The sequence below is a fragment of the Lepidochelys kempii genome, chromosome 2, assembly GCF_965140265.1.
Source record: "Lepidochelys kempii isolate rLepKem1 chromosome 2, rLepKem1.hap2, whole genome shotgun sequence".
NCBI lineage: Eukaryota > Metazoa > Chordata > Testudines > Cheloniidae > Lepidochelys > Lepidochelys kempii.
Window position 1 is genome coordinate 9,025,512 of NC_133257.1, and position 18,398 is coordinate 9,043,909.

The window sequence follows — 18,398 nt, forward strand, 5'->3', positions numbered from 1 at the left end:
ATCTTCAGTTTCCAGCCACGGGATAGTGTTATTCCTTTGTCTGCTAGATTGAAGAGCTCTCTTATCAAATATATGTTCCCCATGTAGATACTTACAGACTCTGATTAAGTCACCTCTTATCCTTCTCTCCATTAAGGTAAATAGATTGAGGTCCTTGACTCTGTCCTATAAGACAGGTTTTCTGTCCTTTAATCGTTCTTGTGGCTCTTCTTTGAACCCTCTTCAATTTATCCACATCATTGTTGAGTTGTAGACACCAGAACTGGACACAGTATTCCCACAGCAGTCGCATCAGTACAGCTCCTTTTTATACATCCAAGGATCACATTAGAGAAAGCCTGTCTCAGTCTAGTGTACCCGGGCTCCCACTTTCAAGCTTCTCTTTGTATTCTCTGTGACTGCAGTTAGCTGACTACATTGTTCTATAAATATTTCTGTGGCTGTGTCTGCAGGAGGACAAGGGGGAGACGTTGGGAGGTAGTCGGTTACCTGACTGTAATCACCCTTGTCATGCCAAAATCTCAGAGTTGTGGCAGGGTATCCATGATGTTTATCATCTCCAGATCACTGTGAGCCACTCTGTTCATGCTTAGCCTCCTGGCCTCTCAGAAGAATTGAAGATACATCTCAACTGCCGTGTTCTCCCTTTGTTCACTGGTCTTGTACCTCACCTTCTATCGGAGGCAGAACTGAAACTTTCTGGAGCTCAAGCTGTATCGCTGTTTGAGTAAGAGTGCAAAACTGCTTCCTTATAGCACTTGATCACCCCGGCATTCAGAGTAAACTCTCATCTCTGTCCTCACGTGCACACCCTCCCTTCCCATCTGCCCCCACCAGTTGCGGAATTTTATAAATTACATTCTCACAGCCACAGCCCAGCAGCTCCTGTTCCTCATTAGGCTTAGCAGACTAAAGGCGACAGAGATGCTTTGGTGATGCTGCACAGATAACAATCTTCATGAGCTCACTGTCTGGGCTCTGGATCCCAATGGCAAAGCAAGTAATTGTAGGGTGGTAGAATTAGAAGCGATGTGTCTGGCATTATCTGCCGCTTCACACATGTGTGGGGAAAGAAGGGTGCGGCTTCGACCCCGTTCTTCCACCAAGGAGAGAGTTTTAGTTCTGTGGTCATCAAAATGGAAAAGGCTAAGTTCTCCTAAGGAGACCTGAGCCTGGTCTAGTTTACTTCGCTCACATGCACATGTTCTTTGGTTGGTTGAACACATGATATCCCCCCTTAAATGTATACAGCATTCCAGAAAATCCCAAGGTATTTAAAATGCAAACTGACTTCATCTGCCATTCGAAACCAGCCCACCTGTGGAGCATTCATGTACAGCAGATGAAACATGTTGTCAGATCTAGCTTACTGTTCTTTCTTTGGCACCGTCCACGGAGCATTTTATTTACTGGTTCGATGTGAGTTAGTGTCAACTGTCCATGAACTCTCAATGTTAAGTCATTGCTAGCTGGGACACGGCACAAACAGAATCTTGAGAATTCAGCACAGCAGGAAGGGACATGTATGCAGGACTTTTCCCGTGCAGAGCTGACTTGAAGCTGGGGGTGTTGAACAACTGATTTGCAACAGGTTGGAAGTAAGGAGGCTAATCACAAGCCATGTTTGTGGCATAAAATAAAACCTTGTTAGATGCGCTCTTCTCACCATCATCTCAGGCTTTCTGGCACCATCCGGGTAAAGGCATGAGTTGGAGCTGGCTTGCTCAGCTGTAATGGCTTGCCGTTCAGTATGCCAAGCATTCTGAAATGGTCAGATATATTCTGAGGATGCTCTGCTGAGAAGATGGCTGGTGCGCCCTTCTGAGCCAAAGAAGAAACTGTCCAGGATAGAAAAAATAATCCCTTCAGAGCCTGAGAAGCAAAAATCTGCTGACACCAGAGACTTCCTTTTCACACGTGCAAAGGACCCACCAAAGCAGGTGTGAGCCGTACAGATTTTGAAGGGAGGCAGGTACGTATGCTGTGTGTGGGAGGGAGAAGGAAGGGGAACATTTTAGATATGGTGGGAGGAGGGAGAGCACCATAAACCTTTCCCTAGGGTTTGCTGTTTGCTCATAACTTTTTGAAGCATCTGGTATGAAAGTAGATTTGCCACATTCAGGCAAGAAGCAATTCAGATGATTTTCCATGAAGCGTAAGTTAGCTGATTTTGTCAGATCGAAGTTCAAGGCCAGTCCATGGTCCAGGTGATAAGCCATGCTGGAAGTGGACCAAGTCTTTGACTGCCTGTAGCATCCAACTAAATTGCTTGAGGGATGTAGCAACAAAACTCTCCGGTTGATCAAGAAGGTGACCTATGTAACTTGCAAAATCCTTACTGCATTGGTGAGTGAAACTGAAACAAGTGGTGGACCCGGAACCTAAAGATACTAATCTCTCACATCAGAAGTGGGGGTTTTTGCACAGCGTTGTAAAAGCAAATCTAAATTCTTTCTTTTGAAGACTTGCACCTGCATAAGTGAGAAGGGCACTGGTGGTTAGACACAGTTTATTTTAGGCATAGAGCAACAAACTGAAATGCAGTTGGACTTTGGGTTCAGTTGGATTGTGTGCAGTTTAGCCTCCACTTCATGCTGCATGCAGTCTGGCTCCCAACTTTCATAGCTTTGTAGAGTCTGAGGCCAGAAGGGACCATTGTGAACATCTAGTCTGATGTCCTGTATAGCACAGACCCTAGAACATCTCCAAAATAGTTCCTAGAGCAGGTCTTTTAGAAAAACATCCAACTTTGATGCAAAAATTATCAGTGAGGGAGAATCCACCATGACACTTGTTATTCCAGTGGCTAATTACCCTCACCCTTTTTAAAAAAACACAGTACGTCTTGTTTCCAGTCTGAATGTGTTTGGCTTCAACTTCCAGCCATTGGATCATGTTATCCCTTTGACTGCTAGATTGAAGAGCCCATTGTCAAATATTTGTTCCCCATGTAGACGCTTAGACTGTGATCAAGTCACTTTTCTTCTTTATTACTGTGTTAGGCATAGACTCTGATGCCTACAGTTGAGTATTAATAGCCTCTTTTACAATACTGAGCGCTCCTGTTATGCATGTGTTGCTTAAAGGGACAAAGTCAACTTTTAACGTCTGGTCCATTTGAAAAAGAGTTTAAAGTAACTTCAAATTTTACTCGCACACAGAGTCCCCCTACCAGATTTTGCGGTTTTACAATTACCTTTCTCTATTTTATTAAAAGGGGTTTCTCTCCTCTCTTGCTGTGTGAAAGACAAGCATCAAACAGCACAGGAAACAGACCAGCTGACTGGAAATACAAGGAAAGCAGTAAAACTAACCACACAAAATGCTGTCAGATGCACAAAAGGATAAAGAAATAATTATTTATAGTCCTCTTCAGCATTACTTGCACCAATAGTAGGTTAAAAAAATTAATTTCAAGCTGGCAGTGGTTTAAAAAGTGTATTCCACTAAAGTTCATAAGAATCAGTGGTTCCACATCTGGCTTCATGGGATTGTGTGTGTCACTAAAGTGTGTGAGCACGTACTGGCTAACTGCTTACTGCACTGAAATCTGATGCAGCTGTCATCGCTCCTGCACTGTGACTAGCTTTGTTTGTCAGGTTTATTTTTTTTAATGAGCTGCTCAGGATGTGCAATAAAACATGACAGGAGATGTCACCTGTGCTTGTTAGAAAACATAGCGATGGTGTGAAAATGTTCATAATAATCATAAGGAACCTGCAAAGCATTAATGGCTAAAGTCAGCCCTGACATAAACAGGAACAATACGTAGAATCATAGAATATCAGGGTTGGAAGGGACCTCAGGAGGTCATCTAGTCCAACCCCCTGCTCAAAGCAGGACCAATACCTTTGACTTTGGCACCCATCTGGGGAAGAAAATTGCTCAGTCCTCTGAGCACCTAACATTGGGGAATTACATGTTCACAGTGTGCTCACACACTTTTACACTGCCACAGACATCCTCTGTAACCATGGGAAAGTCACTTAGTCGCTCTGTTCCTCAGTTGTAAAATGGGAGATAGTAGCACTGCCCTACATCACAAGGACGCTGTGAGGATAAATACTTCCACAGTTGTGAGATGCTCAGATCCTGGGCTGACGGAGACCATAGAAGCATAATAGTTAGTAAGCCGAACGCACTGAATAGTGCTTATTGGGTGGTCATTTTTGTGTTCTGAAATGCTAGTGAGGCTGATTTCCCCCGCCCCCAATGATACATCTGTCTATACCGAAATATCCCTGCATGTTTCTCAAGGGACGCAGCAGAAGCCCCAGTGCTTGAGCAACGAAAAACGTGGACTGGACAGAGCACTGGAGGAATATACTACAAGCAATAACTGCACTGGCAGAAGGCAAGATGGATCATCGAATCATAGAAATATAGGGCTGGAAGGGACCTCAAAGTCATCCAGTCCAGTCCCCTGCGCTGAGGCAGGACCAAATCAATCTAGACCATCACTGACAGGCGTTTGTCCAGCCTGTTCTTAGAAACCTCCAGTGAAGGGAATTCTAGTCTCCCTTGGAAGCCTCTTCCAGAGCTGAACTACCCGTATACTTAGAAAGTTTTTCCTACTATCTAACCTAAATCTCCCTTGTTGCAGGTGAAGTCCATTATTTCTCGTGCTACCTTCAGTGAACATGAAGAGCAATTGGTCACCGTCCTCTTTGTAACAGCCCTTAATGTATTTGAAGACTGTTATTGGGGCCTCACTCTGTCGGCTTTTCGCTAGACTAGTCATGCCCGATTTTTGTAACCTTTTCTCATAGGTCGGGTTTCTAAACCTTTTATCATTTTTGTTGTTATCCTCTGGACTCTCTCCAGTTTGTCCACATCTTTCCTCAAGTGTGGTGCCCAGAACTGGACGCAGCTCTCCAGTTGAGGCCACACTGGAACCAAGTACAACAGTTCAGTTACCTCCCGTGTCTGATATACATCACTCCAGTTAATACTATAGATGTTCTCTTCCATCTCTCCCTTCTACAATGTGTCTGGATCCCTTATCTTGTGCACCACAAGCGTTTTATTGGGGAAGGAGGAAACTTGCAGGGTTTTACACTTCACTATGTTATTGTTAACTGGGCTCTGCTGTAAAACACACAGTGCCCCACCCTGAGATTAGGGCCCCACTGTACAAACCTAGAGCAAGAGACATTCCTTGCTCCAGGGAGTCTGTCATCTAAATAGACAAGACAGAGAGTGCGAGAGGAAACAGGGACTTGCCTGATGTCACTCAGCAGGTCAGTGGCAGAGCCAAGAATAGATTCCGGGTCCAACTTCCTATCCAGGGCCCTGTTAATTGAACTAGTTGTCTCCTGTCTGCTGCAAACATTCCTGGGGGGAAACTGGTGAAGTGTTTGCAGTGCGCAGTCTTACCTGAATTCTTGGGGCCAAGGCGCGCGTGATGCAGGGCCAGACGGAAACACACCGTAGCCAAGGACAGATGAGAGAGCGCTCCCTTTATCTGTGCGTAGAGCTAAAACATTCTCTCTGGTGTCGCTCTGTTGAGCACTTGGGACTGTAGCCAATGTGCTCTTTTGAGCCGTTCATTTTCCTGGAATTGGCTATGTTGTCCGTGGATGTTGATTGGTTTCGTGGGCAACAAGATGAGCTTTTGCAAACTTCCTTGGGTTCAGAATAAATGCCCCTGCTTGTGTTTACGACTTGAAGGAGCAGTGAAGGTGTCCAGTCTTTTTTGCTGTAGCTTAAAAATATCCCACTCTTGCCTACACCAGATTTTCTGTCTTCGTGCCCTGTGATTTAACATCTGTCTGCCTCTTAAACCTTGTTTACGTGAAGGTTTTTGTCCAAGCCTCTCTAGACAGCACCCAGGCCCTTTGACCACAATGTCATGTAGCTGTGCTCTGAGCAGGGTTAGATGCCAGTAACTATTATTGATTTGCGTTACGGCAGTGCCTAAAGATCCCCAGTAAGATAAAGGCCCCATTGTGCTAGGGGCTGTATAAACACAGAGTGAAGGACACTCTCTGCCCAGAAGAACTGAAATGGGCACAGAGCAGTGACGTGACTTGCCCAGGGTCATGAGACAGGTCAGTAGCAGAGCTGGAAATAGAACCCAGGCTTCGTGAATCCCAGTCCACTGCTCTAACCACTGAACTACACTGCTACTCATTACAGTCACCCCAAGTATGCCAAAGCCCCAGTCTGCTACATCAGTGCTAGACTAATTGTTGGCAGATCTGACAAACGTTTCTAATGCCGACACGCACCTTTGTGTGGGAAAACGTAGCTTGTAGTGAAGTCGTGGGAAGGTCTCGGATTGCAAAGTCCCTGCTGGAGCGATGTCCAGAAAGGTGTCCAAAGACTGAAGATTTCCTGGACAGAGATCAGGATGTGCTTCTACGGACACAACATTCTGAAGATTCAGAGCAGGCTGCACTGCGGGGACAGGAGGACGGTGAAGAAATTTGGCAGCATGTGACCTCCAGAAGAAGAAAGGGGAGCGTCCATGTACCAGCAGCGCAGTACAGGTGAGCAACCGTTTTCATGTTCTCTCCACAGGTACTAATGCGGAGAGGGGACTAGATGATGCATCTGAGGGAAGGGAACAGAAGGAGACGCTGCCGATTGGAAGGCATGAGATGCACTGTCCTAGGGATGGGGGTTCCACGGCCACCGCTCCCAAAAGAAGGAGACGGGTGGTGGTGGTCGGGGACTCTCTCCTCAGGGGGACTGAGTCATCTATCTGCCGCCCCGACTGGGAAAACTGAGAAGTCTGCTGCTTGCCAGGAGCTAGGATTCACGATGTGACGGAGAGACTGCCGAGACTCATCAAGCCCTCGGATCGCTACCCCTTCCTGCTTCTCCACGTGGGCACCAATGATACTGCCAAGAATGACCTTGAGCGGATCACTGCAGACTATGTGGCTCTGGGGAAAAGGATAAAGGAGTTTGAGGCGCAAGTGGTGTTCTCGTCCATCCTCCCCGTGGAAGGAAAAGGCCTGGGTAGAGACTGTCGAATCGTGGAAGTCAACGAATGGCTACTCAGGTGGTGTCAGAGAGAAGGCTTTGGATTCTTTTACCATGGGATGGTGCTCCAAGAAGGAGGAGTGCTAGGCAGAGACTGGCTCTGCCTAACGAAGAGAGGGAAGAGCATCTTCGCAAGCAAGCTGGCTAACCTAGTGAGGAGGGCTTTAAACTAGGTTCACCGGAGGAAAGGAGACCAAAGCCCTGAGGTAAGTGGGGATGTGAAATACTGGGAGGAAGCACGAGCAGGAGAGCGCGAGAGGGGAGGGCTCCTGCCTCATACTGAGAAAGAGGGACGATCAGCGAGTTATCTCAAGTGCCTATACACAAATGCAAGAAGTCTGGGAAACAAGCAGGGAGAACTGGAAGTCCTGGCAAAGTCAAGGAATTATGATGTGATTGGAATAGCAGAGACATGGTGGGATAACTCACATGACTGGAGCACTGTCACAGATGGATATAAACTGTTCAGGCAGGGCAGAAAAGGTGCGGGAGTTGCATTGTATGTAAGAGAGCAGTATGACTGCTCAGAGCTCTGGTATGAAACTGCAGAAAACCTGAGTGTCTCTGGATTAAGTTTAGAAGTGTGAGCAACAAAGGTGATGTTGTGGTGGGAGTCTGCTATAGACCACCAGACCAGGGCGATGAGGTGGACGACGCTTTCTTCCGGCAACTAACGGAAGTTACTAAATCACAGGCCCTGGTTTTCCTGGGAGACTTCAGTCACCCTGATATCTGCTGGGAGAGCAATACAGAGGTGCACAGACAATCCAGGAAGTTTTTGGAAAGTGTAGGGGACAATTTCCTGGTGCAAGTGCTGGAGGAACCAACTAGAGGCAGAGCTCTTCTTGACCTGCTGCTCACAAACCGGGAAGAATTAGTAGGGGAAGCAAAAGTGGATGGAAACCTGGGAGGCAGTGACCATGAGATGGTCGAGTTCCTCAGGATCCTGACACAAGGAAGAAAGGAAAGCAGCAGAATACGGACCCTGGACTTCAGAAAAGCAGACTTTGACTCTCTCAGGGAACTGATGGGCAGGATGCCCTGGGAGAATAACATGAGGGGGAAAGGAGTCCAGGAGAGCTGGCTGTATTTTAAAGAATCCTTATTGAAGTTACAGGGACAAACCATCCCGATGTGTAGAAAGAATAGTAAATATGGCAGGCGACCCGCTTGTCTTTTAATAGTGAAATCCTTGCTGATCTTAAACACAAAAAAGAAGCTTACAAGAAGTGGAAGACTGGACAAATGACCAGGGAAGAGTATAAAAATATTGCTCGGGCATGCAGGAGTGAAATCAGGAAGGCCAAATCACACTTGGAGTTGCAGCTAGCAAGAGATATTAAGAGTAACAAGAAGGGTTTCTTGAGGAATGTTAGCAACAAGAAGAAAGCCAAGGAAAGCGTGGGCCCCTTACTGAATGAGGAGGTAAGCTGGTGACAGAGGATGTGGAAAAAGCTCAATGCTTTTTTTGCCTCTGTCTTCACTAAGAAGATCAGCTCCCAGACCACTGCCCTGGGCAGCACAGCATGGGGAGGAAGTGACCAGCCCTCTGTGGAGAAAGAAGTGGTTCGGGACTGTTTAGAAAAGCTGGAAGAGCACAAGTCCATGAGGCCGGATGCACTGATCCGAGAGTGCTAAAGGAGTTGCCGGATGTGATTGCAGAGCCATTGGCCATTATCTTTGAAAACTCATGGCGATCAGGGGAGGTCCCGGACGACTGGAAAAAGGCTAACGTAGTGCCCATCTTTAAAAAAGGGAAGAAGAAGGATCCAGGGAACTACAGGCCAGTCAGCCTCAGTCCCTGGAAAAATCATGGAGCAGGTCCTCAAGGAATCAATTCTGAAGCACTTAGAGGAGAGGAAAGTGATCAGGAACAGTCAGCATGGATTCACCAAGGGCAAGTCATACCTGACTAATCTAATTGCCTTCTATGACGAGATAGCTGGCTCTGTGGATGAGGGGAAAGCAGTGGACATGTTATTCCTTGACTTTAGCAAAGCTTTTGACAGTCTCCCAGAGTATTCTTGCCAGCAAGTTAAAGTAGTATGGGCTGGATGAATGGACTATAAGGTGGATAGAAAGCTGGCTAGATTGTCGGGCTCAACGGGTAGTAATCAATGGCTCCATGTCTAGCTGGCAGCTGGTATCAAGCGGAGTGCCCCGATGTTCGGTCCTAGGGTCGGTTTTGTTCAATATCTTCATTAATGATCTGGAGGATGGCGTGGATTACACCCTCAGCAAGCTTGCAGATGACACTAAACTGGGAGGAGTGGTAGATACGCTGGAGGGTAGGGATAGGATACAGAGGGCCCTAGACAAATTAGAGGATTGGGCCAAAAGAAATCTGATGAGGTTCAACAAGGAAAAGTGCAGAGTCCTGCACTTAGAACAGAAGAATCCCGTGCACTGATACAGGCTGGGGACCAAATGGCTCAGCAGCAGTTCTACAGAAAAGGACCTGGGGATTACAGTGGATGAGAAGCTGGATATGAGTCTAGGATGATTTAGTTGGGGATTAGTCCTGCTTTGAGCAGGGGGTTGGACTAGATGACCTCCTGAGGTCCCTTCCAACCCTGATACTCTATGATTCTCTGAAAGATATTTTCCTGCGTAGGGAAAAGGAGGCTTCTCCATCCCAGTACGCAGCCCCTTCATAGCTCTTCCGCCTTATTGTACAAATACAAATTAATCTTCACAACACCTGTGCCAGACATGTGGCACAATCTCCATTTCATAGCAGGGGAGGGTGGATCCTGGCTGGAACAGCCAGTCATGCTGGAGAATGCTAACAGCGTGGTATGAGGAAGAAGCTCTATCGGGCGAGAGTAAAGGATTAGACTCTAGAACGCATGCTGGTTTGGTTTGGTTTGTCACCCTTTCGAATCTCTTCCACGCTAGCTTGAAATCACTTGAATCTGTGTTCTTTGTTAATAAACTTAAGTTTTACCACAGACCAGCTCAGTGCTGGGTATTAAAGGGCCGTGTCTAACCCCAGCTGAGCTATCAAGCTGTTGTATGGACTGGCTCTTTGGAGGCATTGAAGTTGGTGTTACCTCTGACAGCGTTCAGCAAGAGGGACCGGATACTTCAGGGGAGACAGTTTTGGGAAGACTCCAAATTGGAAGGGCTTTTGGGGTCACCCTGCAAAGGAGTAACTGGAGGATGAAAGTGCAGGGGGAGACCTTTATGCTGTGGACATGGTGCTGGTGTCAGGGCTTCGCCAAAGCTGCACAGCGTATGGGCACCTGAGGTTACCGGGCAGGTATTAACAGACCACCTTACTTGTCTGGGTGGACCCCCAAAGCATCACACCAGTGCTGACTTGCCCAAGGTCCCAGTGAGTTGGTTTCTGCCAGAATTGTTGGGGCGTTTTGGTTTGTGGGCTTATGTTCCGACCCCATACAGGCTATGCCATAACGGGTGAATTGTGTGTGGTGGAGGATTTTGTTTTCAGGGCTAACACTGGAAAGGAGTCAGGGGGAGCCATGTTGGAGGGGCTGGTGGGAGGATGAAGGGGATCATGAATGTAAATGTGGAGAAAGCAGAGGGTAAAAACTTCTTGCAGCCCTAAACCGTTCCCTGAGCACCTCACCATACCCATCCTGGTCCTGACTCAGCCAGGTGCTTACACGTGTGCCCAGCTCGCTCAGCATGTGATTTGTGCTTGCACATGTTTCAGTGCCGGGCTGAGTCTACATCTGGAAGGAGAGCCACGCAAATAGCACGGGTGAGAAGAGAGGCCACGTGCCTGTCTGCTCTCTGGTAGGATTGCTATAGAGAAGATGTGTCTGTAAGTAAAGAGTCTCCCCTTCTCTTTCCAGGATCTGAAGAAGTACGGCGCGACGACAGTCGTGCGGGTCTGCGAAGTGACCTACGACAAGACTCCCCTGGAGAAGGATGGCATCACAGTAATGGTATGTAGCCTCTTCAGGGCTTTTGGTCCTGACCAGAGTGTCCCCTTTCTAGTAGCCCCTTTCAGTCTCTCTCCCAGAGTTCAGGGAGGAGCAACCAGCTGCTGCAGGAGGCTTTTGAATCTGGGCACAGCCAGCCCTCTGGAAGCCAGCCTGTTACAGTGCAGGGGAGGTGGGCTAGATCAGTTCTCCTTACTTCTCTGGAGTACACCCTCTCTCCTCGCGTGCGACCTCCACTTTACTAGACAGTGCCCACATCCTCCCTTTCCGACATGTGCCCGCAACAAACCACAGCAGAGCCAAGGCCATGCCAAACCCTGCTGGGGTTCAGAGCAGCCCAGCTTCCATTTGGGGCCGAAGGAGGCAGGCCACACCCAGGCATTGGGCCTAGACTGCTAGTCACAGCTTGAAGTAATAGTGCTGACATATGTACCCTGTGCTGGGAATGATTGGATCAGATCCCTTCGCTGGGAGCCCCTTCTCTACCCAAGACATTGATGCCCAAGCTTAGGCAGTACCTGTTGGTCCCCATCTCTCCCATATGTTTCAGTTTTGTAAATATTTGCTTTGTTGCCGTCACAGACCCTTCCAATAACTTCTCAGCTAGCAGCTGCCTTTGGAGTTCATGCTTCCGTTCGGCAGCTATTATAGCTTCCTTGAAGTGGTAAAGTGATAGGAGGGTTCAGTTGCTTTGTGACTAAAGGCTATAAAGATGCTGATCGCTTTAAAGGGGAAAGGAATAAACCAGGGGTAACCAATTATTTTTTTGTTAAGGTCCAAATTTCTTGGTCAAGATATAGTCAAGGTCCAGACTCCAGAGAAAATAATACAAAAATGACAACAATCATGAGGATGATAAGTAAATAAAAAGATCCTGGTCAGTTCAAACACATCTGGCGGTCCAGATTTGGCTCACGGTCCATCTATTGACTATCCCTGGAATAAACCCAGTGTCTCATCATCAGCTGCTGCCTTGTATCTCCTAATGTGCGCGTGTGTCTCTGGGAGAACATACCACTGTAGTAGATACGTCATCATCACTTCTGAGAGAAGGATGCAGTGAGCACAGGACTGGAAGCCAGGAACTCTGGAGCCGAAATCTCTACCCTGTTACGGTAGTATAGATCCCAAATGTGTACGCACGCACATCCCTGCAAGAGTAAAAATAATGCAGGCGGAAGTCCAGCAGCAGAGTGGGGGCTGTCCAATTGATTGCACTAATGCAGCATGAATGGTCACCTGCCTTCGGCACAGGTGGCATATGTGTGCATTCAGTGCAAGCAGCTCCTGGCCCTCAGAGAGGGAGCACTGGCTCTTGAGACCAAAGTGGTTGAACTGGAGGAAGTAAGGGAGACAGGGAGGTACATTGAGGAGACTTTCCAAGAGGTCCTATCCTCAGTCTGACAGCCTCTGTGCTGTTGAGGAGGATGGAAGTCTCGAGGAAGAACATGAAGCTGGAGTGGAGGGAAATGAGCCCATAGTTGGGATTCTCCTTCCAGATGATGTCATGATATCCCCTTGCACTGCGGATACCTCTCTGAGAGGAGGGGTATTAAATACCTGGTATTAAATGAGGATGGTGGTATAATAGGCATCACAGAAACTTGGTGGAACAAGGATAATCAATGGTACACCGTAATACCAGTGTACAAAATACATAGAAATGACAAGGTAGGTTGTGCTGGAGGGAGGGGAAGCACTATATGTGAAAGAAAGCACAGAGTCAAATACAATAAAAGTCTTAAATGAATCAAACAGTACCATAGAGTCTCTACGGATAGAAATTCAATGCTTGAATAATAAGAGTATAGCAGTAGGAATACACTAACGACCACTTCACCGGGATGGTGACTAATTGTGAAATACTAAGGGAAATTAGAGGAGCTACAAAAACAGAAAACTCCGTAATAATGGGTGATTTCAACTATCCCATATTGACTGGATACATGTCACTTCAGGACGGGATGCAGAGAAAATTTCGAGACACCATTAATGACTGCATCTTGAGGCTGGTAGTCCTAAAACCCACAAGCAGAGAGGCAATTCTTGATTTAGTCCTAAGTGGCTAACGGAACCTGGCCCAGAGGTTATCATAGCTGAACCGCTCAGTAAAAGCGACCATAATGTTATTAAATTTAACATCCTTGTGTGGGGGAAAATAGCAAAGAAACCTACCACAGTAGCACTTAACTTCAAAAAGGGGAACCACACAAAAATGAACAGTCTAGTTTAACAGAAATTAAAAAGAACAGTCCCAAGAGTGAAATGCCTGCAAGCTGCATAGCAGCTTCTGAAAAACACAATAATAGAGGCTCAAACTCCATGTATACTCCAAATTAGGAAAGAAAAAAAAAACAAAAAACAGTAAGAGGACCAAAAAATGCCACCATAGCTAAACAACATTGCCAGAAGCTCAGAATGGGCGACAGGGGATGGATCACTTGATGATTACCTGTTCTGTTCATTCCCTCTGAAGCACCTGGCATTGGCCGCTGTTGGAAGACAGCGTACTGGGCTAGATGGACCATTGATATGACCCAGTATGGCCGGTCTTATGTTTTTAACATAGCAAAAGAGGCAGCTGGAGACAAAAAGACATCTTTTAAAAATTGGAAGCCATATCCTACTGAGGAAAATATAAAGGCGCATAGACTCTGGCCAGTCAAATGGAAAGTTATACTTAGGCAGGCCAAAAAAGAATTTGGAGAGTAACTAGCAAAAGACACAAAACTAACAGCAAATTTTTTAAAGCACATCAGAAGGCAGAAACCTGCCAATCAATCAGCGGGGCCACTGGACAATCGAAGTGCTAAAGGAGCACTCAAGGAACACAAGACCACTGCAGAGAAGCTCAGTGAATTCTTTGCATCTGTCTTTGTTGCAGAGGATGTGAGGTTGAGTCTCATACCTGAGCCGTTCTTTTTAGGTGACAAATCTGAGGAACTGTCCCAGATTGAGATGTCAATAGAGGTGGGATTGGAACAAATTGATAAATAAGTCACCAGGACCAGATGGTATTTCCCCAAGAGTTCTAAAGGAACTCGAATATGAAATTGCAGAACCACTAACTGTGGTACGTAACGTATCACTTGAAACAGACTTTGTACCAGATGATTGGTGGATAGCAAATGTAATGCAGATTTTTTTAAAAGGGACCAATTACAGGCTGGGAAGCCTAACTTCATTACCAGGCAAGTTGGTTGAAACTATAGTAAAGAACAGAATTATCATATATAGATGAACACGATATGTTGGGGAAAGTCAACATGGCTTTTGTAAAGGGAAATCACGTCTAACTAATCCTATTAGAATTCATTGAGGGAGTCAGCAAATATGTGGACAAGGTGGTCCAGTGGATACACTGTACTTGGAACTTCTGAAAACCTTTGACAAAATCCCTCACCAAAGGCTCTTAAGCAAATTAAGTCCTCGTTGGATAAGAGAGAAGGTCCTCTCATGGATCAGTAATGGATTAAAAGATAGGAAATAATGGGTAGGAGTAAATGGTCCATTTTCAGAATGGAGCGTGATAAATAGCGGGGTCCCCCAAGGATCTATATTGGGACCAGTGATCTTCAACATATTCATAAATGATCTGGAAAAAGGGGTAATCAGTGAAGTGGCAAAGTTTGCAGATGATACAAAACTACTCAAGATAGTTAAATCCAAAGCAGACAGTGAAGAGTTACAAAGGGATCTCACAACACTAGGTGACTGGACAACAAACAGTCAAAAAAGCTAACAGGATTTTAGGAACCATTAGGAAAGGGATAGATAATAAAAGACAGAAAATATCAGAACAAGGAGCAACGATCTCAAGTTGCAGTGGGGGAGGTCTAGGTTGGATATTAGAAAAAACTATTTCACTAGAAGGGTGGTGAAGCACTGGAATGGGTTACCTAGGGAGGTGGTGCAATCTCTATCCTTGGAGGTTTTTAAGGCCCAGCCTGACAAAGGCCTGGCTGGGATGATTTAGTTGGGGTTGGTCCTGCTTTGAGCAGGGGATTGAACGAGATGACCTCCTGAGGTCTCTTCCAACCCTAATATTCTATGATTCTGTGATCATCATGCCACTATTTAAATCCATGGTAAACCCACACTTTGAATACTGTGTGCTGTTTTGGTCGACCCATCTCAAAAAAGATATAATTGGAACTGAAAAAAAAAATTACAGAGAAGGGCAACAAAAATTATTAGGAGTATGGTACAGCTCCCATATGAGAGATTAAAAAAGACTGGTACTGTTCAGCTTAAAAAAGAGACAGCTAATCGGGGGGCATATCATAGAAGTCTATAAAACCATGAATGGTGAAGAAGTGTTTATCCTTTCACGTAACACGAGAATCAAGGGTAAACTAATGAAATTAATGAGAATCAGGTTTAAAACAAGCATAAGGAAGTACTTCTTCACATAAAGCACAATTAACCTGTGGGACTCATTGCCAGGAGATGTTGTGCAGGCCAAAAGCATAACTAGGTTCAAAAGACAATTAGTTAAATTCATGGAGGATAGATCCATCAATTAATATTACTCAAGATGGTCAGGGACGCAATTCCATGCTCTGGGTGTCCCTAAACCTCTGAGTGTCAGAAGCTGGCGCTGGACGATGGGGGATGGATCACTCGTTAAATTGCCGTGTTCTCTTCATTCCTTCTGAAGCATCTGGCACTGGCCACTGTCAGAAGACAGGATACTGGGCTAGATGGACCACTGGTCTGACCCAGTATGGATGTTCTTATGGAGTAATCTTCTAGACTCTGATGATGTTAGTCCATTTTCACACAGGTTTGTTTGTGCAGAATTGGCCCTCTGAGTTCTAACCAGACTCTTGATGCTTTCTGTGGCTTCAGGCAAGACACTTCGCCTCTGTGTGTGTTCCCATCTGTAAGGCAGGATACTTATCTACTTCCCAGGGATGGGTGTTCTGAGGATTAATTAGTTAAGTGTTGGTAAAGCTTTTTGAAGTTGAAAAGTGCTACATCGGTGCTAATTATGCCAGGCTCCAGTCAGACAAGCCCCTCTTAGTACTCAGTGCTTGTCTAAACACACAGATGTGCCTGTTTAGCAGTGCAAGTTCTGTGTGTCGACCCGGCCTTAGTCATAGCAACACAGGAGACAGGAGAGACCAAAGTTCTCCTCTGCCGGAGGGTCCTATCATCAGTTGAACAACACTGATGCAGTAGAACCTGACTCTGGGATCCTCTCGCAGTGCATCAGAGGGAAATGAGGAGTAAAGCTCCCTGCCAGTACCTGAAGGGGGGAAGAGAGCTCAGATTGCCTGACCCCAGCTTGCTTGAATGCTTAACTCTTTGCATGCATGAGTGTAGTGCTCTGGTTAGGTTTCTAACCTCATGTATACTTTGGAATGCACATTGAAAACTAACCTGGCCCAAATGTATGTGAGGTGTAGTAGGGACCAATCCTGCCCTGACAGGGAGACTGCCCAAGTCTTTACCAGCTCTAGGTTACAGGATTTTATACACTTCGCATGCCAGTAAATGCACATTCCTATGTAATAGTTGAATCCCTGTATGGATGCTGCTATGAATCTCCAGAGTCCACTTTCCTTGAGACCACGAAATGTACAATTCTAAAATCTGTAACGGGGGACAAGTTAGTGCAGGCCTTTTCTCTCGGCTGTCTAATGCTAGGTGCGAAGGGAAGGAAACGGAAGCTCTGGAAGCCTTCAGGGGCTGATTGTGCACTTTTACATCTGTAAAGTCCCTGGCTTTAACGCTCGGAGAGGGGGACTTGTGCAGACAGGCTGCAGAGATGGCACATGCAAGTGTTGGGAGGCGCAGCCAGAGCTGTGTTTTCACATGCCAACCTGGATTTCCCTGTGAGCTCTAACTTGCTTCGCATCAACCTCAGCTCCTCTTTTTCAGTGTCAAATAACCACCTTGAGATCCTGACGCCTGTTGCATCTTTCTAAAGCTTTCTAAAGCTCCCTCTCTCCCTGGAACCTGCTAGAAGGAGTGAATGTGAATGTGCTAGCCGGAAGTGGAGAGAAACCTTTAACCTCCCTGTTTCCAGCCGCACGGACGCGAGGTGCGATTCTTGAGCAGCTGAGCACTGCTGCTTTGTATCCAGACCTCACCAGGCACTGATCAGAGACAGCTTTAAGGATCAGCAAGCTTCCCCTTTAAAAGACATCCTTGAGGATGTGTGCATTCTTTATGCGCAAAGGGAGCAAGGTAACAGTGAGGACAGTTTATTTAGGCTTTGTGTGTTTAGTTCTTTTTTTAGGGCATCATGGAGCCATTTAAAGCCGGCCCAGCTTTTAATTTAGCTGTAATGTCCCGGTTGTGTGGCTTTGGCAGCTGTCTGAGCTGTTGGAATGGCAGCTGAGCCTTTCTCACCCAATAAAGCTAAAATTCCATCTCCTTAGTCAGAGCATTGTAAGGAGAGCTTCCAAACCAGCATGAGAAGAAAGAGGTGTTTTTAACAAGAGGGCAATTCCAGAAAAAGCAAAGCCCTGAATTTTTCTTGGAAGTAAATCTAACTGCTCTTAATTACAGGGGAAAGAAAAACCCTCTCAAAGGGGAGGCTTCAGGACCTATTGACTTTCTGGGGTTTGTGTCAGTTGCAGCATTCGAAGGCTGCCATATGAAATAATGACTTATTTATTCCTTTTCCCCTCCAGATATGGACTTGAGATGCAAAGTTTGCATGCCCTTCTTAATTCCCAAACGTTGTGGGTGTTCAGAGCTGGGATTTTGGGAAACAGCCTTGTTATGCAAGGTGCCGGGAGCTTGGATCAATCCCATCTGTGGTTCTTATTACAAGCCTGTTTTTCTAGTTGAGGTCATTATGGTTCAAGCTATTTGGTTTGGTACCTGCTTAGATCCAGGGCCTTCAAGGCAGGCCCAATGCCCACAGACAATGTGCGAGGATTCCCAAAAGTATTGAGAGTTGGCCACGCTCAGTCCTGGTAGTTTTGGAATCCAGCTGGAAACTCTGGCAGGTAGGTTTGGTTAAAGGAGCTGAGCACCCACTACTTCAATTGGTTTCATTTGGCCTTAGCGATCAGCAGCCACTCTGAGAATCCAAGCCACAGTCTCACGTTGAGCACTCAGAAACTGAGTATCCCATTTTAGAGGCCACTTCTTAAAATGTGGACGTTCACCTCTGTACTGTGAACTGATGATATGCCTCGCAGATCTGGCCTCTCCTGTAGCTCATCATTGGTAACGCCCAATGTCCTACTGAAATAAACACAATTCAGACTGCAGATTGCTGCCGGGGATCCCCATACTCAAAATTGGGAAAGGGAAGAAGGCAGAATCAAGTTGAGTGGGGATGGTATTAATATGACCCCCACGGGGAGCCATAAAGCATCCAGGGTTTTAAAGGTTCCATTCCTCAGGGCATGACACAAGCGAAGCTGCTTATGTTACCCACTAGTATTATCTCATCCAGAGGGTATGAAAATTATGCTTTATTTTTTTGCTCTCTCAGCAGTGGCATGATGCAGCTAGAGAGTACTCAAGACAGTC

At 46.2% G+C, this 18,398-nt stretch overlaps 1 protein-coding gene across 10 annotated transcripts in view; it reads left to right on the forward strand.

Annotated features, from left to right (window-relative positions):
* Positions 1-18,398, forward strand: part of PTP4A3 (protein tyrosine phosphatase 4A3) — a 169,284-nt gene that overhangs the window by 129,568 nt on the left and 21,318 nt on the right. For all 10 annotated transcript variants that reach the window (XM_073329998.1, XM_073329999.1, XM_073330005.1 and 7 more), the window contains one exon: positions 10,812-10,904. In XM_073329998.1, coding sequence (XP_073186099.1) covers positions 10,812-10,904 — 93 coding nt within the window. The remainder of the gene's footprint in view (positions 1-10,811; positions 10,905-18,398) is intronic.